Here is a 13609-nt window from a genome sequence, read left to right as displayed (position 1 = left end):
AGAGGGATGGACAGGTGTGGGAGGGTTTTTTTGACATATAATGCAATCTTGCTTGCATTATATGTCACATCTACCAGTAGTAGTAGCTACCACTGGCACTTATTGACAAGGAAATGGGCTATTTGTAGTGCAATACCGAGTTAACTTACAGAAATAACCCTAATTTTGAGGTTGATGCCAATAATATAAAAGTATTACTTGATCAAACTAGAAAAGATAGACAATCACTTGATAATGGAATTCAGACTTCAGTTTTGAACGCAGCTGACATGATCACAAATAATATGATCATCTCTTTTTCTTCACAATTTTTCATCTGTAAACAGGGAGCAACATATACACTTTAATTTATATATATATAAAAAAAATACTTAAATATCGCAGTTGTTTAAAATATATCATAGCTAATGTCAGATATGTTCACGACTATTTTTGGATTGCAAAACAAAACAAATGCCACATTCTGTGGACACAAGCTACATTAAAATTTTGGATGTAGTATCTTTTGTTTCATTATATCCTTTGTTCTGTTTCAAAAAGTGAAAAAAAAATTATATATATATATATATAATTCATATTAAACTCTTTATTATGAACCATAGCCACAATTTGGCTACATTTGTATTCACATCTTTATGAAAAAAAAAATAAAATAACAACAATAACCTACAGAGGTAATATAAAAAATATAAATTACAGCCCAGTCTTAAAAAGAATATAAGTGAAGAAGAAACAAACTGGTTCTCTCAGACAATCACTCATCTATACACAGAGGGTTATTTTGTGCTTTATTTTTTTTTTAGCAATATAAATATACATTGACTATGAAGACAGTATATGATTCCTGACACACACACACACACACACACACACACACACACACACACACACACACACACACACACACACACACACACACACACACACACAATTGGCAATGTTAAAAACAGGTTTATTCATACTTATAATTTAACATATTTACAATTAGTTCAGAGATATTAAACTACTTACAGGTTTTTTCATTATACACAAAATTTCAATGAACAGTCTAAATTAACCCGTTTGCAACACTTTGGTGCAAAGAATGAGACTGATTAATATGAGTTTGCATAATGATTGTTAATGGCACAGTTCAGTCTTGTGTATAAATCAGTATATTTATACCAATAAAGAAATATGGCCTCTCATATCAAGGTGATATCTCAAAGAAATTATAATGAAATTGTAATAAGTAAAAGATTCTTCATTAAGAAACAAAAAAGGATTGATAGAACTCATTTATGGAATATGTCTCATGTGTATAAGGTTTTCAATGTACATTTTTAAAAATAAAATGTTTAATTTTTAAGAAATTTTTTCAAAAGTCTACTATTAATTTAAAAATGTATTATTTTATTTTAAAAATACAATTTTTTTATAATTTAAAATAATTTATCAAATTTCTTTAGGATATATTATGACTTAGTTTCTTAATCTGTTCAGATATTGCAAGCTTGAAATTCAACTCTCAAAAAAATTTTTTGTGCCGTATTTTCATTAAATTACCAAAATGAATGATTAAAAAAAAATGGATGTAATAAAAGAAAAGAAAAGAAAAAAGATATACCACAATGTGGGAAGTTACTCTATTTAGTACATTTTGAAATGTGACAGACTGTTCTGTATTCACATCTTAATAAATTATAACAAAACAACTTTTAATTTTAAATGAAAAGAATAAGGTGAGTTATGAATTTCATTTAGAAAATAAAGGTCTAAAATTACATTTATAGGAAACTAAACTTCCGAAAAAAATTCTGAATTCGATAATTTCTATTAGCAGATTCTCAAAAGAAATCATTTATAAATGTTAAAAAAAACTATACAGTAAAAAAGCCATAAAATAATTTCCTATTTTAAAACTTTTATATATCACATAAGCTTTGAAGCAAAAGAAAAATTATTTTCAATGCTAATCAGCAGACTACTAGCAGCAGGAAAAAAGTAATCTCAGCTTTTTTGCTACAAAGTAAAACACCTAAAAAAACTACTAATTAATTGAAAAACTATCCATTATCACATAAAACAAGTGCTTGTCTATTTGTCTCATTTAATTACAAAATTTTATTAGAAAATGCAATACTCGAATTTCTTCCGTAAAACTAAATTAAAGGTAAAGACTTGAACTGTGCCATAAAATATTTTAAGATATGCAGAATAAAAATTTACCATACACAAGAGTTAGACTAAAGGAATATATTTAAGGATAATAAAACAATTTTAGGTGGAATGTTGTTCTTTTAAACCAGCTATTATTCTATAATTTGCATAGGCACATCTCTCAAATATGACTGTTTATGCACATTTTAAAAATGCAAACTTCTATTTAAGGCCACCAATTTGTTTCAAAATATAAATTATTTAAACTAAATATATATATTTGTGTGTGTGTATATATATATAATTTATTTTTTAATTCTAACACTCTACAAATAAGTTTTTTAACTTAGCAGCAAAGTTTATTTTTAAGCAGTCAGTATATGATGCTTTCAAATAATTCTAAGAAGTGCTTGCTACATTTTGAAAAGTTGATTTTAACTCTGAGATGTTACCAGCAAGAGTATGAGGTAAATTGCTAAAAAGTGTGCAAGTGGCAGGTTGGGCATTATTATTATTATTATTATTCACAGTTAGATAATGCATTACTTGTGGACCTCCAGTTAGCTGGTCCTTCTGGTTTAACACAATCAAAGAACTCTGTTTATTTACACAAGATTGCAAAGGAACTGAAGGAGTCTGTCTGTACACAGAATTTGGACCAATGTTATTCGTAAGCCTAACCAAAGGCAAAGTAACATTTTGGTTTCCTATACTGGGCACAGAGGAAGGTGTCATGTCTTTAGACGATGCCAGTGATCCCAACTTTGGCAGTAATATAGGAGCAACATTTGAAACAGTTGGAGAGGAAACAGGAAGTGCAGTTACCTGATTGTGTGTAGCCAAGGAAGTATTAAACGTATCTGAAAATATTAACATTTTTACAGAATTATCTGATGTTTCTACATCAGCAGATGGCAAAATAATGGCATTTACTCTTGAAGGAGCATTGCTAGATTGCAGAACTTGAACTGGATGTGAAGGCTGATCTGTTGGCCTAATTATGTTGATTAAACTGGTGTTACCAAGAGACTGTGGATGAAGAGAAGTATCAGCAGCAGTATTCTGTAAAATATTTCTTACGTTGAGTTTCTGATGCTGAGTATTTGAAACTTGAAAGACAGCGGCTCTCTGTGAAATGCAATTTGACAACAAAGAGCTACTGACGGGTAGGGAGGTCTTTGATAACTGTGGTATATTTGCATTTTGTTTATATTGCTGTTCAGCAGTGCCTGATGATATAGAAAAGGATGGAACAGAAGGCACTTGGCTATTAACTGGTGCAGAGACTACACATGGCTTACTTGAGTTATTAGGCATTGCTGAGTTGCTATTTGAAGTTGATAATCTAGAATGACTTTCTTCAACACTCCTATTAAAAATAATAGGTCTTAGTGGAGGTGGTTCACTTGTTACAATGTTCATTTTCCTAGCACCTTGTATGTTATTCAGACCTGAAATGTTTGTCTTAGTCTGAATAGCACTAACAGGAGAATTATTTTTGTCAGATGGAACTGTTTGACTTGGCATAGATTTTGGTATTAAAGTAAGCACCAATTTTTGTTTGTTGACAGTTGGGAGTACTGCAAGTTGAGCAAGATTGTTCTGAAGGATCTGTGATAAAGGAACACTAAGTGTCTTTGATGCACATATACTATTATCAATTTCATTACTAGAAACAGATGCATTAACACTTTGATTTTGAGTGGTAATTAGATGATGATCCCCACTTGAGTTAGCAGCTTGTTTGGTGATCAGAGGATATGTGCCATTACCAGATGTATACAAAAACTCTTTCTTCTCAGAGGCATTCTGATAAGTTGAGTTGTTCTGGTAACTGCTAGGTGTTATAAACGTAGTTGCCATATTTTCAGTTTGATTCTGATGAGCATTTACACATATGTTTTGTGACTGCATATCAGCCCTGGTTTCTGTTTGTTGTGAATCTAATACATACTGCAAAAATATTCTTCTTCCATCCTGTGTAACAGCTGGTATAAGTTTAATGTTCTGTAGCTGAGAGGAACTTCCATGCATTTCTACATGTTGAGAGGTAGTTACTACTCTTGTACTTCCAGTTTGAAAGTGCTGGGTGGGCTGAGCTATAAAAGCAGTATTCTCAATTGTAACTTCAGATTCCATAGATGAAGTCGATGTTTCAGAAAGCCAGTTCTGGCCCTCTTCAGGAATTGAAGTGTTGGCATTACTGGGGCTATTTGCATGGTCTGAAATCTCATTTTCCAGTTGTATAGGTGATACTGTTTCTGTTCTGTTTCCTTGAGGCATACTAGGAACTTCTTTTTGTGATTCAACAAAATTGGATGACACTGCTGAAACACTGCTGTTATTATGTAATTCAGTGACTGGTGCATCTTCCATAGAAGGATGTGAGTCAATGTTGCTAATTTCAACATTACTATCAGTATCATCACTAATCTGATTCAAAGTCTTGCTCGGAGATGCCTGAGGATCAGCTTCAACTTCTTTTTTGTTGGTAGAAACAATGATCTGTCGTAGTGTCTCCCAATAATACTGTCCTTGAGCTTCTGTTGCTGAATTACAAGAAAACTGAGACAACAGAAGCTGCTTCTTTTTGCTGGCTAATCTGTTTTGAGTTTTTGACCTTGAAGTCACTTCTTCAGTCTCATTATTCTTAATTTTCTTTTTTGCTGATACTTCAAGTTTTTCTAGAGAACTTTCTTCATTGTCCATACTGACTACTGATCTTTTAATGGCCAATCTCTTAGTCTGGACATTATTTTCAGCAGAATCCTCAGATTCTTCACTACTTTCTTCTGAGGAACTTTCACCTTCAGACTGTTCACCAGATCCACTCTCCCAGACATCATCCATTTCCTGTGATTAAAAGCAAATAATTGAAATACAAGTACACAAATCAAAATTTCAAACCTTAGCACTGAACTATATATTTTTAAAGAATATTTAATGTTCAAAATTCTAAAATAATTGAATGTGTGTGTGTATAACAATAAAAATAAATTAGAATTAAAAAAAAATAATAAAATAATAATGCCAGCAGCATGGCAAGACAGAAGAGCGAAAACAGTTGAAATTAAACTTAAAAATCAAACCAAGGAGGGAAGAGAGGGGAAACAAGAGTAAAAATATTGCAGTAGAAAATTTAAGATAATTTAGAACATCTAATTATAAGAATAATAAATAATAATTCATTAAATTTTGAAAGCCAATTAAAATAGAAATTTAATGGCGCCCCTCTGACGGACACCAGGTCCAAATTTATGTGAAATATCACCAACAGAGATGTACAATAAAATAAAACAAAAATAAACCAAAAATAGACTGACCATTACGCCCCATCTCAACAGAGGACAACAAGGCCAATAATCGTCAGGGAGTCGCTGCATTTCAATCGCTAGACAAATCGCCGCAAAGGCGAGTCAATCGAAAGATCAGTCCACCACCCGAACCCCAGATCGAACCGCCAATGCAGAGGACTTGAATAGCGGTGGTCCTGATGCAGTGAAAATTAAAAATAGAAAACTGATACGAGCACTCCAATGCTGCTGGCATTATCTTTTTATTTTTTTAAAATTCTTATTTTAATTTATTTTTATTGTTATATTTCAAGCATCATGTAGAGGAATATGCTTTTTGCTGCCTCTGATGTTTGCTTTACCTTTCTATTTTATTTTGTTATGAAAGATTCAGTTTCCAACTATTTCAAGTGTTATTCAAATATATATATATATATATATATATACAAAGGGTACTAGGAAAGTTTTGCAATACAGCTTTGTTTATTTAATTTTTTCAAAGTAATTTCCTCTACATTCAATACACCTCTCCATCCTCCGAAACCAATCTTTAAACCAGTTCTGCCAAGTTTCACTAGGGAGTAAAGCACACTCGTTGTCCCAAGCCCGTAGAAGGTCCTCATCACTGGAAAACCGCCTCCCTTTTAGCTTCATTTTCACATGCGGGAACAGGGAGCAAGGTCTGGACTGTAGGGAGGGTGCTCGAGAAGTTTCAGTCCTGTCGTGGTCAAATATTCGGTGCAGGCTTTGGCGCGGCGAGCTGGAGCATTATCTTGATGGAGGTACCAGGTGTCCATTCTTGACTTTGGCCGCAGGTTCTTCATAGATCCAATGACTTTAGGCAGGCATTGTTCAGTATATCACTTAGCTGTGACTGTCTTCTGCGTGTCCAAAACGACACGTTCCACAATTCCACTCGATTTGAAAAATACAGCTATCATTTTCTTCTTTACAGATCGGGATTTTCTGATAATTACGGGTGTGTCATCATCATCAAAGACCCAAACTTTGTTTTGAGCCTTGGTCGGCAGATCGTAATAGTACAGCCAAGTCTCGTCACCTGTCACGATGTTGTTCACATACCGAGACTGTCCCTTATCAAACTTTTTTAACATCTTCCGGCACCAAGTCACACGTCGTGTCATCTGCTCTTCAGTCAGTTGATGCGGCACCCAGAAAGAACAAAGTTTCTTCACGTGCAAATGATCTTGCAGAATCGAACGAATTGCTGGTGCATTTAGGCCCAAAGTATCCTCTATCTGTTGGTAGGTCACTCGCCTGTTTTCGTCAAGCATTTTCCTCACAGCAGTAACGTTTTCCTCCGTAACTGACGTTCGTGGCCTTCCCGGCCTCTCAGAATCCTCCAGAGTGAAATTTCCCCTTTGGAATTCTCTATACCACCTGAATATCGTTGTACGATGTGGACAATCATCATCTAGTGCAAGAGTCATTTCTTCTAAGCACTGGTCTATGGTTAAACCACGCACGAAATTATACCGCAAAACTGTCCTTATCTAATTTCGTGACCACGATGCCATCGCAAGCACTTTACACACTCACTACTAATGAATAACTGAGCCCATCGACTTGGCGCGGCGGCTACTATGCACGTATGAACATGTCTCAACATGCAGCAACAAGCAGCTTCCTGTGATTCATTGTTGCGTCATATTGCAAAACTTTCCTAGTACCCTTTGTATATAAATAAGTATGTTGATAATCATTAATATATGGAATTTATGGGCTAGTGCCATTGCAGTGGCAATATATACACTACACCCATGATATAATATATATATAAAATAATACATATACTAAATATATGTATTATTTTATGGGACAGATTATCATAAAAGACATACCTATATAAATCTATGGAGAACTCATGGGTGAAGTATTGTTACATACACACAAAGGATAATTTACAAAATATTATCGCTGTATACCTACAATTTTGATGATTTCTGGGGTCAACCACCCAAACTGAAAGGAAAAACAACGATAAGAGGTTCTCTGTTTCTGTAATGATTAATATGCACTGAGGCAAAATCAATTTTGAGGTTGTATAACAAATAACAGAGGTTAGAATTATATAAAATACAATATAAATTAAGAAATTTTGAATTTAAATAAAGCATAGTACACATTGTAATTTCGAAATTTATATAATACATAGTACACTCTGATCGTCGTTGATTATGATCAATGTGTACTATGCATTCTATAAATTCAAAATTTCTTAATTTTTATTATATTTATATAATATAAATTAATGTCGTGTTTTTTAATTTTTTTTATTATTATGTTTGGATAGGTTATTAATTTTATTTTTAACGGTGGAAATTGTGTGAGAGATGAGTTGGGGAGGGTAGTTTCTAGATATGAATTTCTCCGTGAGATAGTGAAGTTCGTTTTGTAAATCATTTTGTGAGGAGCTGAATTTGATGGCATTACAGATTTGGTTGTATAAGACAGCTTTTTTTGTGTTAGGGGGCAGTGTGAAGCGAAATGAAGGTATTTTCCGGTATGTGTATTTTTTCTGAAAATTTTTGTGTCTGTTTTAAAGATGGTAAGATTAAGAAAATTGATCTGGCTGTTCAATTTTCTTAATAAAAAAAAAAAAAAAAAAAAAAAAAAAACACGCATAATTTTCCCCTACCATAACGAACTTGCAGGACAATTCCACCGCATATTTAAAGGTACAGACATTTCGCTCACCTTTTCCGCATACAATAAACTAGGATCCTTTTTTAATTCCTATAAAGACATACATAAATACCCCACTAGTGACCTTAACAATATTATATATTTTATTAAATGCCAGCCCAACTGTGATGCCTGCTACATCGGCAGCACCACCACAAAATTCGGTTCTTCTAAAACCGCCAACACCCGCGCATACTACCACCAAAACAGTTTTAGAACAGGCCAATCCAGTACAGAACTTATAATACATGCTCATACCCACAACCACACTCCCCTAGTTGATTCCGCTATTACCATTATTAAACTCAAATCCAGCCACAAAATTCTTCACTATGAAACACTTATTATCGAATGGTTTTGGCACCATTCTAACCTCAACATCATAAACATTAAAGTTCCCTTCAACCTTTCCCTGGCTTGGAACCTCTCGCGGTTGACGTTCCCACATGTCCAAAAGAGCATCATGGGAAGTACAGACAACCTTTAAAATACAGCACGCGTTTACTTCCCGCCCAATTTGCCAACTGAAGATGTTATAAGCAACAAAAGTCCTTCACAACGACTATTGGCTCTGTCATACTATATTATCCATTTTTAATTCACTCTTAATGATTTCTTCTTTCTTTAATGACAACTTAGGATTGGAGATGTGCACTTCTACTTCCTTGGGGCCATTTTGAAATTCCGTTAAATTAACCTTAACAACCTCCTTAATCTCTTTACTTTACCTCCCCACCTAAACGATTTAATTACCATTCTTTTTAAAAAAACTATTGCAGATTTATTCAAAGGTGAGTACAGTTTTTTAAGCACTTGCTATTCCATATTTTAGTCTAATACTCACGGTATTATAAGATTTCTATAATTTCTAGCAATTTGTTACTGTAGAGTTGTTAAAATTGGGAGGAAGAGACATAACACAAAAACTGGCAAGACTCTTCATAAAATGCATTAGAAAAGGTGTGACGCCTAAGGAGTGGAATAATGCAATCACAGTTTTTTTTTCAACCGAAAGAGCAAGCTGGCTTTAGTACAGGATTCTCAACTATGGATCACCTTCATGTAATATCACAGCTAATGGAAAAAGCAAATGAATATAAAACACCATTATGCCTGGCATTTGACTCCATACAGCATAAGGCAATGTTTCAGGCACTGAAAAGACAAGGCATAGATACCCCATATATTATGATTTTGAAGAAAATATATGAGAGTGCTACCTCCTTTATTAGACTAGACAAAGACAGTAGCAAATTTAAAATTGAGAAAGGAGACACAATATCTCCAAAGTTGTTTACTGCTGCCCTTGAGGAAGCTTTCAGAAGATTAGACTGGTTGCAGAAAGGAGTCAATGTGAATGGAGAATACCTAAACCATTTATGATTTGCAGATGACATTGTGGTTATAAGCCACGATCCCAAAGAATTAGAGGAAAATCTTATCAGTTATGCACAGTTAGTAAGGATTTTGGACTAGAGATGAATATGGCTAAAACAAAAGTAATGATGAACAAGTATGCCACAGAAAGGAACATAACGATTGAAGGAGCAGTAATTGAAAAGGTGGAGTCATATACTTATCTGGGACAAGTTATTAGCTGTAATAATGATAAATGGCTGGAAGTCAAGAGAAGAATAAATTTTGGATGGATAGCATTCAGGAAATATAGTCACACACTGAGGAGCAATATCTCAGTTTGTCTGAAACATAAAATAATGAACCAATGTACACTCCCACCAATGACATGGAAGTGAAACTTGGGCACTCACCAAAAGAATGGAAGAGAAGCTGAGAATTACACAGCGAAGAATGGAACAAATTATATTGGGAATCAGACTGTTAGATAAGAAGAGAAACACATGGATTAGGCAGAAAACTCAAATAAAGGACATTCTTATCAAAACTAAAGAATTAAAATGGTCTTGGGCAGGACACAGCTCGAAGACATGATGACAGATGGACTAAGAAAATAACAAATAACAGAATGGTACCCAAGAGGAGCTAGAAGGAAACCTGGAAGACAATGGTGGAGATGGATAGATGAAATTCACGAGTTTGTGGGTAGTAAATGGATGGCCATTGCACAAAAGAGAAGGAACTGGAAAGTTACTGGAGAGGCCTTCATCCTGCAGTGGATTGAAAATGGCTGATGATGATGATGACTACATAACCTTGACAGTGTTCTCCATATACACTCCAAGACTCTGTCCAGTTGCAACTGGCAGAGTAGTGGGAGTAAAGTTATTTACTAGTCAATCTGGATGCATCTTAGAGCATTCCTTATAGGTTTGGTCTGGTCAGTTTGAGAAAAACATCTTAAAACTGTACCCTCTAAATGTAAAGAATATTGAGTTCTGCAAACCTAAAATTGTAACCTCAAAAGACGACTTATACTGTACGATAAGAGATGGGAAGAGGCCACAGTATTGCTCTGGATGCCAAACATAGTTTTGACCTCTTCAAAAATGTTTGAAACTTTGCCAGTACTATTAATGTATAAGATTAAGCAGAAAATAAAGACTGAGAATGAGTGGCTAGTTACCATATACACTAGGGGGGGGGGGAAGAGAATCAAACAAGGGAATTTCTCTAAAAACATTGTTATTATAATTAATATTAAATTTAAATACAGGTTGACCATCACTAATTCAGCAGCATTGGGAACTGGAGGGGGGGGTGCTGGATCACCGGTGGTTATTTTAGCACATACAGTTTACCCAACAGCTAACCACCTCATCCTACCTTTAACACGTTGACTGCCAAGCTAGTTTCAGAAAAAAACTTTCCCAGCAGCCAAAAAATATTTAGCAAATAATTTGATTAGTAATTCTAAAATAAATATTGTAATGTCAGTGTTGTCGTTTTTTTTGCTTAAAATATCAAAAAAAAAAAATATATATATATTTTTTTTTTATGTCACATATATGTGGCCCAGTAGGTTACTTTATTTTTGAGAAGTCGTGTCAGCCACATACATGTGACACTATTATGGCATATATATGAAGGACGTTTGTGATTAGTTTATTGCATGCGTGGCGAGCGCTGCAATAAAACTAATTGCGATAAACTCTCAAACGTCACAATAAGTTTGTCAGTACTGTTAGAGATTTTTTGAAAACGAGTTCGTTGGCGTGCTGTATTATCCATCATATTGTGTTGTGTTTTTCTGCAAGTTTGTACAAGTGTGTTGTAAAAAAAAAAATCTAAAAAGGAATGGCTAAAAGAAAATTACCAAAATAAGAGGAACTGAGAGAAATTGCTGGAATTTACAATTAAGCAGAGTTAAACTTCTCACAGACACACCGCTGTCGAGTTTTTTCTGAAGTTCAACTTTATCTGTTATGGACGTATGATGTTTGAGCTTTATACCACAAGAGGCACTTCCTTTATGCATTGCAATCACGGCTGGGGCTAAACGTGAGCAGGTTATAATAACAAATGCAGAAAAACAAGTGGGAATGGCTTGCCAGTGTTTACAAGTTCGCGCCAACAGCTGATGCTGCAACCAACGCCACCAAAACGGTAGCGGCAGGTCGGTGCGCCGACTCAGAAAATTTGAAATTACGTTCGTGGAAATTATGTCTAAATCAGCGGTGTAGAACTGGATTACCGGTGGCCGGATTAGTGATGGTCGACCTGTATATTAAATTTTAATATTAATATTAAAATTGTTATTAAGTTCTTGGAGAAACTTTCTGTATAATAAAAAGAAAGTTTAACCACATTTCATGAAAAAAAAAAAAGAACAGCTGTTATATCAGCTTAAAATAATTCATATACCTAAATTTTTTGTGGAGTTCCTCTCATTTAGTTACAGGATTAAATTATAAAATATTAGACAAAAATTTTTTATCTAGGACTTAATTGGCAACTTGCATAATTATGGTAAACTTCACAACATATTAGAAATAAACATACAAAGGGTACTAGGAAAGTTTTGCAATATGACGCAACAATGAATCACAGGAAGCTGCATGTTGCTGCATGTTCATACGTGCATAGTAGCCGCCGCGCCAAGTCGATGGGCTCAGTTATTTATTAGTAGTGAGAGTGTAAAGTGCTTGCGATGGCATCGTGGTCACGAAATGAGATAAGGACAATTTTGCGGTATAATTTCGTGCGTGGTTTAACCATAGACCAGTGCTTAGAAGAAATGACTCTTGCACTAGATGATGATTGTCCACATCGTACAACGATATTCAGGTGGTATAGAGAATTCCAAAGGGGAAATTTCACTCTGGAGGATTCTGAGAGGCCGGGAAGGCCACGAACGTCAGTTACGGAGGAAAACGTTACTGCTGTGAGGAAAATGCTTGACGAAAACAGGCGAGTGACCTACCAACAGATAGAGGATACTTTGGGCCTAAATGCACCAGCAATTCGTTCGATTCTGCAAGATCATTTGCACTTGAAGAAACTTTGTTCTCTCTGGGTGCCGCATCAACTGACTGAAGAGCAGATGACACGATGTATGACTTGGTGCCGGGAGATGTTAAAATAGTTTGATAAGGGACAATCTGGGTATGTGAACAACATCGTGACAGGTGACGAGACTTGGCTGTACTATTACGATCTGCCGACCAAGGCTCAAAACAAAGTTTGGGTCTTTGATGATGACGACACACCCATAATTGTCAGAAAATCCCGATCTGTAAAGAAGAAAATGATAGCTGTATTTTTCAAATCGAGTGGAATTGTGGAACGTGTTGTTTTGGACACGCAGAAGACAGTCACAGCTAAGTGGTATACTGAACAATGCCTGCCTAAAGTCATGTCATTGGATCTATGAAGAAACTGCGGCCAAAGTCAAGAATGGACACCTGGTACCTCCATCACGAAAATGCTCCAGCTCACCGCGCCAAAGCCTGCACCGAATATTTGACCACGACAGGACTGAAACTTCTTGAGCACCCTCTCTACAGTCCAGACCTTGCTCCCTGCGACTTTGCACTGTTCCCGCATGTGAAAATGAAGCTAAAAGGGAGGCGGTTTTCCAGTGATGAGGACCTTCTACGGGCTTGGGACAACGAGTGTGCTTTACTCCCTAGTGAAACTTGGCAGAACTGGTTTAAAGATTGGTTTCGGAGGATGGAGAGGTGTATTGAATGTAGAGGAAATTACTTTGAAAAAATTAAATAAACAAAGCTGTATTGCAAAACTTTCCTAGTACCCTTTGTACAATGGCAAAATGAAGAGGATAGCCCTTTTGAGTATAATTATTCTTAAATTATTTTTAGTAATTATGCTAATTTTTAATTTAAATCATTGCTTTAATTATGCTTTGAAGTAGCACTCCCAGGAATTATTACTTTTTTTGTTTTATCTTTGATATGGTAAATTATACATTTATTTTTAACCTGTTTCTAATTAAATAGATTTAAAAATGATTTGAAACACTGAGAAATCTCTGCAAGTTCACAGAATAATAAATGTATTTTTATATACCACAGTGGAAAGTATTCTATTTAACT

General features: G+C 34.9%; 1 protein-coding gene across 1 annotated transcript in view; it reads right to left on the bottom strand.

Moving 5' to 3' along the window:
• Positions 1-2538: 2538 nt before the first annotated feature.
• The window catches only part of LOC150086284 (uncharacterized), a 114230-nt gene continuing 103159 nt past the window's right edge, over positions 2539-13609 (bottom strand). Inside the window, exon 12 of the mRNA XM_090374848.1 lies at positions 2539-4992. Within this exon, the coding sequence (XP_090230974.1) occupies positions 2539-4992 (2454 nt within the window). The remainder of the gene's footprint in view (positions 4993-13609) is intronic.

The sequence above is a fragment of the Mastigoproctus giganteus genome, chromosome 5 (assembly GCF_048544385.1).
Source record: "Mastigoproctus giganteus isolate SK-2022 chromosome 5, ASM4854438v1, whole genome shotgun sequence".
In the NCBI taxonomy this organism is placed as follows: Eukaryota; Metazoa; Arthropoda; class Arachnida; order Uropygi; family Thelyphonidae; genus Mastigoproctus; species Mastigoproctus giganteus.
This window is presented reverse-complemented; position numbering and strand designations above follow the sequence as displayed.